Source organism: Mustelus asterias, chromosome 4 (genome assembly GCF_964213995.1).
Source record: "Mustelus asterias chromosome 4, sMusAst1.hap1.1, whole genome shotgun sequence".
Classification (NCBI taxonomy): Eukaryota; Metazoa; Chordata; class Chondrichthyes; order Carcharhiniformes; family Triakidae; genus Mustelus; species Mustelus asterias.
Genome location: NC_135804.1, coordinates 144644768 through 144660840, shown reverse-complemented (window position 1 = coordinate 144660840; position 16073 = coordinate 144644768). Strand labels below are relative to the sequence as shown.

General features: G+C 44.5%; 1 protein-coding gene across 2 annotated transcripts in view; it reads right to left on the bottom strand.

Moving 5' to 3' along the window:
• col4a5 (collagen, type IV, alpha 5 (Alport syndrome)) overlaps positions 1-16073 on the bottom strand; it is a 267143-nt gene that overhangs the window by 65076 nt on the left and 185994 nt on the right. For both annotated transcript variants that reach the window (XM_078211888.1, XM_078211889.1), the window contains 5 exons: positions 14671-14768; positions 13220-13370; positions 9582-9695; positions 3806-3973; positions 1853-1942 (listed from right to left, as the gene is read on the bottom strand). In XM_078211888.1, coding sequence (XP_078068014.1) covers positions 1853-1942; positions 3806-3973; positions 9582-9695; positions 13220-13370; positions 14671-14768 — 621 coding nt within the window. The remainder of the gene's footprint in view (positions 1-1852; positions 1943-3805; positions 3974-9581; positions 9696-13219; positions 13371-14670; positions 14769-16073) is intronic.

The window sequence follows — 16073 nt, the reverse complement described above, 5'->3', positions numbered from 1 at the left end:
TAAAGCCATGCCCCCTCGTGCTGGATTTCTCCATCAGAGGAAAAAGGCTATCACTATCCACCCTATCTAAACCTCTAATCATCTTATATGTTTCAATAAGATCCCCTCTTAGCCGCCGCCTTTCCAGCGAAAACAATCCCAAATCCCTCAGCCTCTCCTCATAGGATCTCCCCTCCATACCAGGCAACATCCTGGTAAACCTCCTCTGCACCCTCTCCAAAGCCTCCACATCCTTCCTGTAATGTGGGGACCAGAACTGCACACAGTACTCCAAGTGCGGCCGCACCAGAGTTGTGTACAGTTGCAACATAACGCTACGACTCCTAAATTCAATCCCCCTACCAATAAACGCCAAGACACCATATGCCTTCTTAACAACCTTATCTACTTGATTCCCAACTTTCAGGGATCTATGCACACATACACCTAGATCCCTCTGCTCCTCCACACTATTCAAAGTCCTCCCGTTAGCCCTATACTCAACACATCTGTTATTCCTACCAAAGTGAATTACCTCACACTTCTCCGCATTAAACTCCATCCGCCACCTCTCGGCCCAACTTTGCAACCTGTCTAAGTCTTCCTGCAAACTACGACACCCTTCCTCACTGTCTACCACACCACCGACTTTGGTGTCATCAGCAAATTTGCTAATCCACCCAACTATACCCTCATCCAGATCATTAATAAATATTACAAACAGCAGTGGCCCCAAAACAGATCCCTGAGGTACACCACTTGTAACCGCACTCCATGATGAATATTTACTATCAACCACCACCCTCTGTTTCCTATCCGCTAGCCAATTCCTGATCCATTTTCCTAGATCACCCCCAATCCCATACATCTGCATTTTCTGCAGAAGCCTACCATGGTGAACCTTATCAAACGCCTTACTAAAATCCATATATACCACGTCCACTGCCTTGCCCCCATCCACCTCCTTGGTCACTTTCTCAAAAAACTCAATAAGGTTAGTAAGGCACGACCTACCTGCCACAAAACCATGCTGACTATCACCTATCAATTCATTACTCTCCAAATAACTATAAATCCTATCCCTTATAATTTTTTCCAACATCTTGCCGACAACAGAAGTGAGACTCACCGGTCTATAATTCCCGGGGAAGTCTCTGTTCCCCTTCTTAAACAATGGGACAACATTCGCTAACCTCCAATCTTCTGGTACTATACCAGAGGCCAACGACGACCTGAAGATCAGAGCCAGAGGCTCTGCAATCACTTCTCTTGCCTCCCAGAGAATCCTTGGATAAATCCCATCCGGACCAGGGGATTTATCTATTTTCAGACCCTCCAGAATATCCTGCACATCCTCCTTATCAACTGTAATACTGTCTATTCTACTCCCTTGCAACCCAGTGTCCTCCTCAGCTATATTCATGTCCCCTTGCGTGAACACCGAAGAGAAATATTGGTTCAATGCTTCACCAATCTCCTCCGGTTCCACACATAACTTCCCTCTGCCATCTATAACTGGCCCTAAACTTGCCCTAACCAACCTTTTGTCCTAACTGTTACTGTCGGACCAGTAACTGTCCTAACTGTTACTGTCGGACCAGTAACTGTCTGAAACATACAACCCTGTGCACTCTCTCCATCTGATATTGGCCAAGAACAATCAATGTCATTGGCCCCTCTCCAGTGCTACAATCATAATCGGGTAACCATGTACAATATACACAGACTAGTACCTAGAATTATCGAAAAGCATCACGCTCCAGTGATCTAGGTTGAAGTATGCCTGCCTCCAGGGAGCCCCTTTATTTGGGAAATCCTAAACTGACAATATGCAGGGATACACTCCAGAGATAATTTATTTATTCATGTTTACCTTTTGCACCATGAAAGCCCGGAACACCTGAAGAACCAGGAGGACCTGAAGGACCAGGAGTTCCCATCACACCCATATCACCCTTCGGACCTGTCGATAATGAACAGACAGGGAAATAAGCACAAGCTTCGGCAATAAGACTGATGAACATTGCACAACTTTGTGTTAATCTGTAACGCGTTGGAAAGTTTATAAAGACACTACTCACTCATTCCCTTATTCTAGCCGAGATTGACCCTTCATCTGTTTATATACCTTCTCCAGAGGCTGACTGCTTCATGGGACTATATTTCAATCAAGTATTTATTGCACAAAAACTTTGTACCGAAATATTCAAAATAAAACACACAGGTTGTGCAAACTTAGTCTGTGCTGTCTTAGCAACCCTAAGAGTGGGAACAATGACACAGTGCTTATCATTCCTGCATTTCTGCTATTTACAATTCCTACAGGCACCACACACTCTTAACAAGTGCATAAAGGAACCTTTACATGATTATGTCACAGGCTGCTCACATGCAGATTCCCTGCCAGGTAATGAACATTCAACTCTTTGGGATCCATGTGGGCCTGAGAGATGTACCTGTATTGAGCTTGATATCAATTTGTAATAACCATTTCTAGTCCAATTTGCAAGCTTTATAAATGGGTTCCTATGCTCTCCCTTCCTTGCTGATCCATAGTGACATGCTATGAGGTATTTTGCACAGCTTAGGGGTTGGTTAGTAATAACACCTTATAGTCTCTTCTGTTGAAAGTCATCAGCATAACTCAGTTGGTAGAACTTTTACTGCTGTGTCAGAAAGCTTTGGCTTCAAGTCCTGTTCAAGAAAATCTAGGTTGATACGCCTGTGCAGCTCTGAGAGGAGTGCTGCGCTGTCAGAGGTGCTGTCTTTAAAACATAATGCGAGGCTGCGGCCCTATATCTGCTCTCTCGGCTGAATATTAAACCTTCCATGGCACTTTTTCTATAGAGGGCACCGGAGTTCTCTTTGGTGTCTTAGTCAATATTTACCACTCAACAAACCAACATCACTAAAACCGATTACCTTTCATTAATACATTGCTGCTTGTGAGAGCTTGCTGTGTGTAAATTGGCTGTCATATTTCCTACATTACAGCAGCAATTACATTTCAAAAGTACTTCATTGGGTATCAATGTCCTGAGGTTGAGAAAGGTGCTGTTTTTTCTTTAAAATGGGCCAGCAATTGCCTAATGCATAACAAAGTCTGAGGTCACATACCAACCGACTCAAGAGCAGCTTCTTCCCTGCTGCCATCAGACTTCTGAATGGACCTACCTCGCACTAAGTTGATCTTTCTCTACATCCTAGCTGTGACTGTAACACTACATTCTGCACTCTCTCCTTTCCTTCTCTATCAATGCTTTGTCTGTATAGTGTGCAAGAAACAATACTTTTCATTATATACTAATACAATATGTGACAATATTAAATCAAATCAAATAAATCAAATCAAATAAATAGGTCTGGTTAAAATGAGCACTGTACCACGTGGGTAGTAAGCAGCTGGACTCTGTCATTATACTTAGCAGAAAGTGCCATCAGAGTTGCTTGGGCGTTCCTTTCTAACTCCTGCTGCCTGTCTCTGGCTTTCTTCACATTGCTCAAGCCTCTCTCTCACTAGAAAGCTCAATCTGAATCCTGCCCAACTCTCCCCAACCCACCCATCACATCACCAACTAAATGGATCATTTCGTTCTCTTTGAACGAGTTCTGAGAAAGACAAGAATGAGCTCCCCACAGAGGAAGCAAAACTCAATGACGAACTCCCAACCTCAAATATGAAACAAGCATGGCAACAAGGAAGCAAAAAGATGGCTTTAGCGAAGGATGCATTTTTCCAGTTGCAGATCAGAGCAAGTTTCAAAAACCGCGAGGATTTATCTTACACATTCAGTAGCTTCAGAAGATTGCTGCCCTTGTGTCTTACCTGGTGGACCCGGTAAGCCATCTCTTGCTGGTTGTCCTGGTGAGCCTGGGGGGCCATCAGGACCTGGGCTGCCTGGGAATCCCGTGTTTCCTTTTTCACCAGAAGGGCCAGGGATATCCAACCCTGGGGGACCAGGATCTCCCTTATCACCAAAGGGACCTGGTTGTCCTAGTTGACATCAAAGAACAGATTAGCACCAACCTACATAATAGTAAGTTCATGGCATTACACTGTGAAATCAGCATTTCAGTTAGCAAATTGGATTTTGGAGAATATTTTCTTTACTAACCGGTTATTGTGTTATCTCTTTATACACTAGACTCATTACTGTATCCCAGTATTCTAATATTCATTTTGTGTCTTATTTAGTTGCTGGGTATTGTGGAACCACTGCTGGCATTCTTTGTAATAAATTATTTCATTGCACCCACATATTTGGAAGAAAGTGGATCAGGGGCAGACTTCAAATTAATGTCAGCTAATAGAAACTGATAATCACGCAACAGTTGGATTTAATCTCAGATTAGTGGAGTTTTTTTATTAATGTCACAAGTAGGCTTACATTAACATTGCAATGAAGTCACTGTGGAAATCCACAAGTCGCCACATTCCGGCACCTGTTCGGATGCACTGAGGGAGAATTCAGCATGGCCAATGCACCTAACCAGCGTGTCTTTCAGGTGGTGGGAGGAAACCGGAGCACCCGGAGGAAACCTACGCAGACCCGGGGGAGAACATACAAACTCCGCACGGAAAGTGACCCAAGTCGGGAATCGAACCTGGCTCCCTGATGCTGTGAAGCAGCAGTGCTAACCACTGTGAATTTACCCATCTAACTCCTAGTTCCGCTAGTTCCATTACTGTAGTGCCAATTCTCCTGATCCCTGTTCCCTCCAAGCGTTGGAATTTCCTTTGGAAGCATGGGATCAGTGAACTTCCTAACGTGTATCCATAAAATCAATTAACAACTTTAAGAACATACTCCATTTAGTTTCCATGTTCATGTATATAAATATAAATAATTATTATTAAATCTGGGAATCTTCCCATTGTGAAACTCACTTTCTCCTCTGACTATTCAGTCTGATACTGAAATGACCAAACAATTCTCAGATTTGTTTATAGCCGTCTAACTATGGTCCAGATATCATTAGTAACTGTGTTAAAAAAAACCCACATAACCTCACACTAAACAACGTGGCAATTTTAATCTCAAGGATGGCTGGGTTGATCTTGCACTCTCTGTTTGGATCTAATTTCTAATATTAGTCTCCTTGGTCCCAAGCTCATTATTTTGGTTCAAATGTGCCTTTTTGAACAAGCAACGCTGCTAAAGGCTCAGGCAGCTCTGAGGCAGAATATTCACATTGCCTTACCCATCCTCTCAAAGGGACTAGACCAGGCTTCATCTCGAGTAAATTGAACAGCAAGCACCATCTAGATAAGGGCATTATTACCTTCTGGCTGCCTTGTTTAGAAATACCAGCCTGAATTTAAAATGATAAAGGTACATTCCTCGAGTATCAATGGGGAGAAAATTCACCCTACCTTCATTTACTGATTGAAAAATAAATTCTACATAACTAACACCTTGGTATTAAGCATTACTCTCCTTTATCTGATATACCCTTAGAGCACTGTGGGAACCATCTTCATGCTTATCGTGACAGAGAACATCAGTGTTGTCCAATGAAATATTTAATAGAATCACAGAATCCTACAGTGCAGAAGGGAGCCATTCGAACCAGCGAGTCTGCACCGACCACAATCCCACCCAGGCCCTATCCCCATAACTCCATGCATTTACCCTGCTAATCCCCCTGACACTAAGGGGCAATTTATCATGGCCAATCCACCTAACCCGCACATCTTTCGACTGTGGGAGGAAACTGGAGGAAATCCACGCAGACACGGGGAGAACGTGCAAACTCCACACAGACAGTGACCCAAGCCGGGAATTGAACCCGGGTCCCTGGCGCTGTGAGGCAGCAGTGCTGACCACTGTGCCACCGTGCTGCCCCATTCTCAGCGAATGCCAGTGTCATGCACTCTGAACTAATTGTAGTACAGATCCGATACAGAATAAAGCTTCTGCCACTCTGCCCCAACAATGTACAAAGATAAGCACCAGGGCGATGTTCACATTTTTTCTTTAGCCATCTTCGCTGATTGAGGAGTTGCCTACACAATTGTAATCTCTTGGAATTTCTTGGAACTTAAATTAAAAAATCGATTTTGCCTCCACGTAAGAATGCTAATTTGTTTATCATGAAGTCAGTGCTCATAGGATTGCAGAGTAAGATGCAATTAAATCTAAAACAACAGGCTAAGTTCCCCCCCACCCCCCACCCAAAAAGTTCAACGACAGACCATTAAACCACAGCCAAGTTACTGATGCAAGTACCTGGTTGACCTGAATGGATTCAAGGTTCGGCGTATTGGAGTCGCCAGAGAGATGGGAGTCACCAAGCAGTTAGAAGTTGTATATGAGAGGAAAGCCAGTCATTGGTTAGATAAAGAAACCAAGCAGGTTGAAGTTTAACAACTTCAAGTACAGGTTAATAAAACATTTTAGATCTCTGCAACTACTTTTTAAAAAAATCAATAAATTCAAAGCATCAATATTAATGTAGTACTTTTGAAAAAGATCAAATGGCTTCATAATGGTGTTGAGCTCACAAAATGGCTTCCTTGACGTTATTGTTCATACACTGTGCTTAATTGGTAGAAGTCTTCAGGTCTTACTCTGGACCTTGAGTACAAAATTCAAGGTTGTCCCTCCAGTGTAGTACTGAGGGTGTGCTGCATTGTTGAAGGTGCCGTCTTTTGGATTCGACATTAATCTCAGCTGGACGCAGAACTTCCCATGAAATTATTTGGAAGAACAAGGAAGAAGTTCTCCCCAGTGCCCCGGCCAATATTTATCCCTCAATTAACATTATAAAAACAGATTATCCATTTATTGGCACATTGCTGTTAGTGGGAGCTTGTTGTGTGTAAATTAGTTGCCACGCTATAACAGTGTCAGCAGTTCAGAAGTACTTCTTGGCTGGAAAGCACTTCAAGACATCCTGTGAAAAGCACGATATAAATGAAAGGTTTCCTTTCACACGGAGGATGAATTTAGCATGGCCAATGCACTTAACCAGCATGTCTTTCAGCTGGTTTTTGAAAGATCTGTTACCTCTCAAATGTGGCAGTCATATTGTGTACATTAAGGTCCCAAAATAACAGCAATTTAGATAAATGCCAGTTAATTTGTTTTTTTTCAGTTGTGTTTGTATGGGGAGGAATGTTGGCCAGGATAATGAGAGCTCCATGGGAATGTTAACATGACCTGAACAGACAGACAAGCTCCTGAGGGTGAATACCTGATCTAATCCTGTTCTGTCAATTGGTTAATGTAAGAAGATATCTATGATGTGGAGATGCCGGCGTTGGACTGGGGTGGGCACAGTAAGAAGACTCACAACGCCAGGTTAAAGTCCAACAGGGTTATTTGGCAGCACGAGCTTTCGGAGTGCTCACCTGATGAAGGAACAGCGCTGTGAAAGCTCGTGCTACCAGATAAACCTGTTGGACTTTAACCTAGTGTTGGAAGATATCTAATGCAACATATAGTCAAATTCTCCCTTCCCTCTCTGCAAGCAAGGGGGGTTACATTCAGTCTCCCATTTCATTATAAACACTACCATCCATCCGAGACTGCAAAACTTTTATCCCTTTCCGATCACCATTCCAGCCTTATTAACAAGTTTTATTGCAAATCAAAATTCACTTGATCAGGATTTTAAGAGGCGGGGCAGCAGGGAAAGTGTAACAGTGGAGTAAAATAGCGAACAGTTCACGTCAAGGATCCCATCACTTTTGTGTTTAGCAAGCCAAAAGATGGCATTGAAATAAGATCCAGTAAAGATTGTCAGGCGAACCTTGTTCACCAAACCACACCAGTATTGATACTTAAACATTCTTCCATTACTGAACTCGTCACAACACAAAGTGGAAGCGGCACGGAGAAGCAAAGTGCTTGTGTTAGTAAGTGTAGTATATTAGGTGTCCAGCTGAAGCCATGCACTCTAAACATGATGTTGTTGATGGTTGCATGCATTAACCTTGCAGCACACAAAGCCTTTGTGAATGTAAGGGGGGGCCAGCTCATTCATCCCTTTGGAGGTGACAAAACGTGTTCTAAGCAGATGGACATTATTCCTTGATTCAGATTCCGTGACTGCGCATCAATCACATCATTGCAGCAAATTCCCTTAAATTCTTGACACGTTCTGAAGACACCTTTGATCAGGACTTGTGCGGTAAAACTAATTGGTGCGTGGCTATCTCCACCATGCACAATTTACGTGTGGGTAACCAGGAATTAATTCTGGCACGACTGATTCCGTAATTTCAGCCATGCACACAGACAAGCGAACGTTGGCTTCAACATAGTCATTTGTGCACGAACATTAGAAGGGGCCTGCTTTTCATGTTTGGCAAACTTTGTTTCTGAGTTCACACACATATGCTTACATACCATAGACACAAGCACATACACATACCACCCCCAGTGTGCCCCCCACCCCCCGCCCCCCCCCGTGCAGCAAGATAAACTATGTTGCGCATGTGGCTTTGTGGTAATAAAAAAGCTCTCCTGCCTCCCCACGCAGAAGCCAAGTTTGCCAAACACCTTTGGACAACAGTGCCCCTTTAACACAACTTACTCGCACATTTTAACATTGGATACATCATTCTTAGTAGAACATGAATGTGAATTTATCAATCATCTTGCTTGCACTTTACAAAGAATCACAGAATGCCTACAGTGCAGAAGGAGGCCATTTGCCCATCGAGTCTGCACCAACCAGAATCCCACCCAGGCCCTATCGCTGTAACCCCACGTATTTACCCTGCTAATCCCCCAACACCAAGGGGAAATTTAGCATGGCCAATCAAACTAACCTGCATATCTTTGGGCTGTGGGAGGAAGCCGGAACACCCAGAGGAAACCCACGCAGACACGGGGAGAATGTACAAACTCCACACAGACAGTCATCCAAGCCGGGAATTAAACACGGGTCCCTAGCGCTGAGAGGCAGCAGTGCTAATCACAGTACCACCGTGTCAATAATGTAGGAAATTCCTTGCCAGTTTTGGAAAAAGGCACATTTCTCACACAGTATTGAAGAGGACAGTTTAAGTCCCAGGTTCGTAACTCATTCACAATTATAGTTTCAGATTATTCCTCTTTTGGTTACCTTTCGCATATCTTAGGGATGGAATTTTCCAAACACGTGTCTGTTGCTTCTTTTCTTCTAGCTGGTAGAGGTTGTAGGTTTGGGAAGAGCTGCCAAAGGACACTTGGTGAGTTGCTGCAGTGCATCTTGTATATAGTACACACTGCTGCCACCGTGTACCAAGAGCGCATGGTTAAGGTGGTGGATGGGGTGCCAAACAAGTGGGTAGCCTTGTCCTGGATGGTTTAAAGTTTATTTATTAGTGTCACAAGTAGACTTACATTAGCACTGCAATGAAGTTACTCTGATGGTGTCCTGCTTCTGGAGTGTTGTTGGCACTGCACTCACCCAGGTAAGTGGAGCATATTCCATCACACTCCTGACTTGGCCTTGTAAATGGTGGACAGAGTATTTGTGCCAAGGTAAGGATGGTGACAAATGGGTAAAGACTATACAGTTGGGACCAGCTAGGCATTCAGAAAAATTTAGATTTTATTAACTTCAGAATCAGGGTGGATTGACTGATGTGTGGCTAACAGAATTCATACCTGGTTGACCTGGAAGGCCAGGTGGGCCTTGCGGACCTGGAATGCCCCGACCACCTATTCCAGGTGGACCTACTAGACCAGGAGAACCCGGAGGACCACTGAAACCTGGATCACCTGAGGAAGGGGATAAAAAGAGGGTTACAAAAAAAAATCATAATTTTGTGGGAAACAACATGTAAAAGAACAAAGAACAAAGAACAATACAGCACAGGAACAGGCCCTTCGGCCCTCCAAGCCCGTGCCGCTCCCTGGTCCAAACTAGACCATTCTTTTGTATCCCTCCATTCCCACTTCGTTCATATGGCTATCTAGATAAGTCTTAAACGTTCCCAGTGTGTCCGCCTCCACCACCTTGCCTGGCAGCGCATTCCAGGCCCCCACCACCCTCTGTGTAAAATATGTCCTTCTGATATCTGTGTTAAACCTCCCCCCCTTCACCTTGAACCTATGACCCCTCGTGAACGTCACCACCGACCTGGGGAAAAGCTTCCCACCGTTCACCCTATCTATGCCTTTCATAATTTTATATACCTCTATTAAGTCTCCCCTCATCCTCCGTCTTTCCAGGGAGAACAACCCCAGTTTACCCAATCTGTCCTCATAACTAAGCCCCTCCATACCAGGCAACATCCTGGTAAACCTCCTCTGTACTCTCTCCAAAGCCTCCACGTCCTTCTGGTAGTGTGGCGACCAGAACTGGACGCAGTATTCCAAATGCGGCCGAACCAACGTTCTATACATCTGCAACATCAGACCCCAACTTTTATACTCTATGCCCCGTCCTATAAAGGCAAGCATGCCATATGCCTTCTTCACCACCTTCTCCACCTGTGACGTCACCTTCAAGGATCTGTGGACTTGCACACCCAGGTCCCTCTGCGTATCTACACCCTTTATGGTTCTGCCATTTATCGTGTAGCTCCTCCCTACATTATTTCTACCAAAATGCATCACTTCGCATTTATCAGGATTGAACTCCATCTGCCATTTCTTTGCCCAAATTTCCAGCCTATCTATATCCTTCTGTAGCTTCTGACAATGCTCCTCACTATCTGCAAGTCCTGCCAATTTTGTGTCATCCGCAAACTTACTGATCACCCCAGTTACATCTTCTTCCAGATCGTTTATATAAATCACAAACAGCAGAGGTCCCAATACAGAGCCCTGCGAAACACCACAACCTCCAGCCGGAAAAAGACCCTTCCACTACCACCCTCTGTCTTCGGTGACCAAGCCAGTTCTCCACCCATCTAGCCACCTCCCCCTTTATCCCATGGGATCCAACTTTTTTCACCAGCCTACCATGAGGGACTTTGTCAAACGCTTTACTAAAGTCCATATAGACGACATCCACGGCCCTTCCCTCGTCAACCATTCTGGTCACTTCTTCAAAAAACTCCACCAGGTTAGTGAGGCATGACGTCCCTCTCACAAAACCATGCTGACTATCGTTAATTAGTTTATTCCTTTCTAAATGCGCATACATCCTATCTCTAAGAATCTTCTCCAACAACTTCCCCACCACGGACGTCAAGCTCACCGGCCTATAATTATCCGGGTTATCCTTCCTACCCTTCTTAAATAACGGGACCACATTAGCTATCCTCCAATCCTCCAATCCCAAAACTAAACCTTTCTTTAGCAGACTCTCTCTACTTGAAGCATCTTCATCTGTCCAAGGCTCATCTAAAGGCAAATCGGACAAGCGATCATTGATTGAGTTGGCTTTTTCTGAAGCTTAGACAAGAAAGGGTGTAAAATGAGACTGAGTTACAATGTGTTGTTAGTCTCTCCTTTTCACATCTACCCGACTTGGAAGATCTATTTTTGATGGTGTTCGTACAGATGGAACCAGAAGGCAACATGGCTTCGCTGCATTTCTGACTCTGTTTCTATTTTGGCCAGTCCTTCAAAGGCCGCAAATGGGCGACTGACACACAGCTGAGAGAAACAATGGCTGTGGGCATTTGCACCCTTGAAACGTTTATGCAGGGGCTAATTATTGGGCTCTATCATCCAGTGTTCAAATGTCAGCAAAGGGAAAACATCTGTGCAGGCGGCTATCCATGCACATGCGGTAACATTTTCCGATCACTGGCCATTTTTCTCCAGCAGCGGCAGGTGCAGGCCAGTTTCTATAACCGGGCTGGTGCAATTTGCCGGCTGAGGTGGAAGAGGCCATCATCTGGACCAGTCAATCTCAGGGGTAGAGTAGGTCGCAGTACGTTAAACAGGGGGAGCCAGACAGCCTTGGTTATGTGAAACGAATGCTTGCACGTAGGCAATGGAAAAGTAAATTGCATCACTGTCAGCCCAATGTTCCCTCTTTCTTTGTTGTGTATGTATGGTCCCTTTAAGATTGCTGCACAATATTTTAAAGGGAAGGATGGTTGTGCGCGGCTGGTTTGCAGCACTACACAATATGTTCTAGATTGCTACATGACTTCACTGCAGAGGGAACACTGAGCAGCACTTCACCAATGATGGCGACTATAACCCACTCATGACTGCAAGCCTCACTTGAGTGGGAGGTGATAGCCTAGTGGTGTTATCGCTGGACTATTAATCCAGGAAACCTAGCTAATGTATTGAGGACCTGGGTTCGAATCCCGCCACGGCAGATGGTGGAATTTGAATTCAGTAAAAAATATCTGGAATTAAGAATCTCCTGATGACCATGAAACCATTGCCGATTGTCAGAAAAACCCATCTGGTTCACTAACGTCCTTGAGGGAAGGAAATCTGCCTGCCATATCTGGTCTGGTCTACATGTGACTCCAGAGCCACAACAATGTTGCTGACTCTCAACTACTCTTGGGCAACCAGGAATGGACAAGTGCTGGCCAGCCAATGATGCCCGTGTCTCATGAATGAATAAAAAAAATTCACCCTCAGTTGCGGAAGGTATTTATCACATCATGTTGCTGGCTGGAAACTGTAAGTCATTGTGCAGCATCAACGGACAGACATGGAAGTAGAACCATGAACCGTGCAAAGTAGCACTTGCAGAATATGTCATCTAACAGGTGTGAAAGAGACGGCCATGAATTCTAACCAAGGATGAAACTGTTTGTATAAATGCTAACACTGCCTCAATCCAGTGGTATTTGTAACATGAGTCAAGGAGCAGTTGTGGACCACGGCCCTCTCACTTTTGGCTTGTGAAAATCTATGCCACTTGAGATGTGAGCTGGAGTGCAAGTCAGTGCTGATCTCTTTGCTTTTCCTACTTGCCAGTTGACAGAAAAGAATGTTGGTTGGAAGGGTTGGGCAGCCCGACATCTACAGGGAATGTGAAAGGGCTACTCGGCGACTCGCTCATGAATCTTACCGCCAAATTCTCCAACTTTGCTGCAGCGGGAGTGTGGCACGAACGGCAGGACGATAGCGCCCTTGAAATCAAACGCGGACTGATGTGTGAAATCAAGGGCCATCACTCTGCGGTATGGGAGATTGGAACATACTTGAGAGCTGCCATCAGATTAATAGTAAATTAGCGAGCAACACCGCTGTAACTCGTCATCAGGAAAATATCAAGATCTCCTCTGACACTTTCCATGTCACCTTTACAAACACCTGTATCAAAGACTCACAAAGCCAGCTTATGAGACCCATTCGCAACACGACACAAAAAGTACCTTTTGCTCCTACGGTGCCGTCAAATCCTGGTCGCCCTGGTTGACCCGGTAATCCAGGGAATCCTGAATCACCTTTAGCCCCTGGCAGCCCATTGGTACCTTGTGGGCCAGAAGGACCTGGTGGTCCTGGAAGCCCAAAGCCATGGTCTCCCTGCATGGAAATGGAAACAATCACAAGGGAGCTCATTTCTTGAGAGTTATTAGCCAGGATTCTCCGACCTGGTCCTGATTCTCCTGTCCCGCTGCTGTGCATGGAGATTTGGCTGAACTCCAAGTTCTCCGATCTCACTGGCAGTGGCAGCGAGACGAAAGAGATTGGAGAATCCCGGCCATTGTTTTATTCATTAAATATCTATCTACTACTTATGCAGCACACAGAAAGGATTGTTCAGTATCTAGACTGAGCTGAGCTGAAGCAAGTCATGATCTAATTGAATGGTGGAATATGCAGAGGGGTTGTAGGGCTCATCTCTGCTCCTAAGCATCACACAGTCCTGAGGGCCAGATTCTTGCCATGGTGCTGTTGTTGAAGGATGCTGCTATCTGTTGCAGCAACATTAACTGACCAGTGAGTCGTTCTTGCCCCGTGTGAAGTAGGACCTCCAACAAGATATCTGTGTTGCTTGACTAGCTTCTATTGAGCCTCGGAATTCACTAGTCAAAATGAAACCTCAGGGGTAAATCTGCACTACATTTAATTTGTTATCCTCATTCATGACTGGGGGAAAAGAGGTTAATGTAACTGAGTGCAGGGTGCATCATCTCTCCTTTCGGAGGGAATGAGTGTTGCCCAACGGTTGCCAGTGCCTCCACTGGTATTGGCCATGGGTGCGGGAAATGAAGCCACTTTATCAGGAATCAAAACATGGCGGCAGGTCGGGAAAATTAGATGAGAAAATAGAATTAAAACCCTTCCAATGAAGAGGAAAAGATTTGAATAGAGCAGTGTGTCACATTGGGAGCGGCACGGTAGCACAGTGGTTAGCACTGCTGCTTCACAGCGCCAGGGACCTGGGTTTGATTCCCGGTTTGGGTCACTGTCTGTGTGGAGTTTGCACGTTCTCCCCGTGTCTGCGTGGGTTTCCTCCGGGCGCTCTGGTTTCCTTCCACATTCTGGAAGATGTGCTGGTCAGGTGCATTGACCTGAACAGGCTCACTTCTGTGGCGACTAGGGGAATTTCACAGTAACTTCACTGCAGTGTTAATGTAAGCCTTACTTGCGGCTAATACATAAACTTTACTTTATCTGCAAGCACAGCATGCTAGCCTAATGGGGTTGAGAAACATATCAGCCATGATCGAATGGCAGAGCAGACTAGATGGGCCGAATAACCAAATATCTTATGGTTTTAAGGACTATTCCATGGCACTGATAGTACAGCAGCACCAACACTAGGTTGTGGGATCTCACTACTTTCTGAAAGTCAATCATTTACCAAAGAAATACGCACCTTTGGTCCCGGGATCCCTGGTTGGCCTGGAGTGCCATCACGGCCCGGTCTTCCTGCACTTCCTGGAGCGCCTGGTGAACCTGGTACTCCTTGCAAGCCTGCAAAAGAGTAATCGGAGAACAGGGTTCAGCAATTAGCTTCAAAGCTCTGCCTTCCACCTTCCAGTTCAAAGTGTGACATTTTACTGATACTTTTAGAAGAAATAAAATTCCACCAAAACTACAGTGTTTTGCACTGTGGGCTACTCTAACACGAAATACATTTTCAGACAATGGAGTCGCCTTTTGCTTATGTTTAAAAAAAAATCTGCCCAGATCAATCTACCTCTGAGGAATGGTGAGAAGCTTACAAATGAAAGGTTATTAAAATTAACATTTGTCATCAATTTGATCTAAATTGACATTATTCTTTCCGACACCCCACAGCAGATTGAAGGCAGCCAATGGGGGTGGGTGGATGCTAATGTGGGCTGGTTCGATGTCCCGCCAAGTCTCTCTCGGAGCAGTAGGCCCTCTAACCCTCATCACCACCCTCCCACCCACTCCCCAAGTCCCCTCCATGGCTTCCAAGCCATTTCAATGCCTCCCATGGCCCTTGCCCAGGAGGCCCTATGGACAGAACCAGTGAACCATATGATAACAATGATGAGTTCGGAAATGCTGAGGGGGTTAAAAAAAAAATCCATTCAGAAATCTTTGAAAAAGCTGCAGTTCTTACAACCCTATAAACATGTCAATCAGGCACAGCCATTATGTGCAGGAAGAGAAAAAAAAAACAACAAAAAAATTGATATACTGAGAAAATAGATCACCGAAGAAATAGCTTATTATCGGCACATGAAGATATTAATCAAACACTTCAGTCTTTTGTCAAAACAGAGCCCCTGCTGAGCAAATGGATTTCAGTGTCTTGGAGTTCAGCCAAGCAGTGATAATGAGGCCATCTGGGAATTGTTTCCATAAAAACAGATGGCCATACATCTGGATTCTACACTTTTGCTCTTTATGAATGCCTGGCTTAGTTCCAAGACTCACAAATTCATCAGCTCATCAAGGGTTTTGTGTTGACAACTGAGTGGAGTGTTCACTTTGCTTGATTGTTTATATGGTTATAATAAGCATTTTTCCCCTGTGATCTATTTTGTCAATATGTGAATGTTTACTCAGACAAGTCGAAGAAACATAAAGTGGTTAAAGCTTCTGTTACTAATGCTATATTTTTTCCTGTCTGATTGATGCTTTTATAGGATTGTAAGAACAGCAGTTTCTTTCAAAGAAGATTTCTGAATGGATATTTTTCTTTTCATTCCAACACGAGCCATCATTATTATATGGCTCATTAGTTCTGTACATACTGCCTATTGGTGAATGGGCACCAATTGGTGATTGGTGAGGGCACATGGA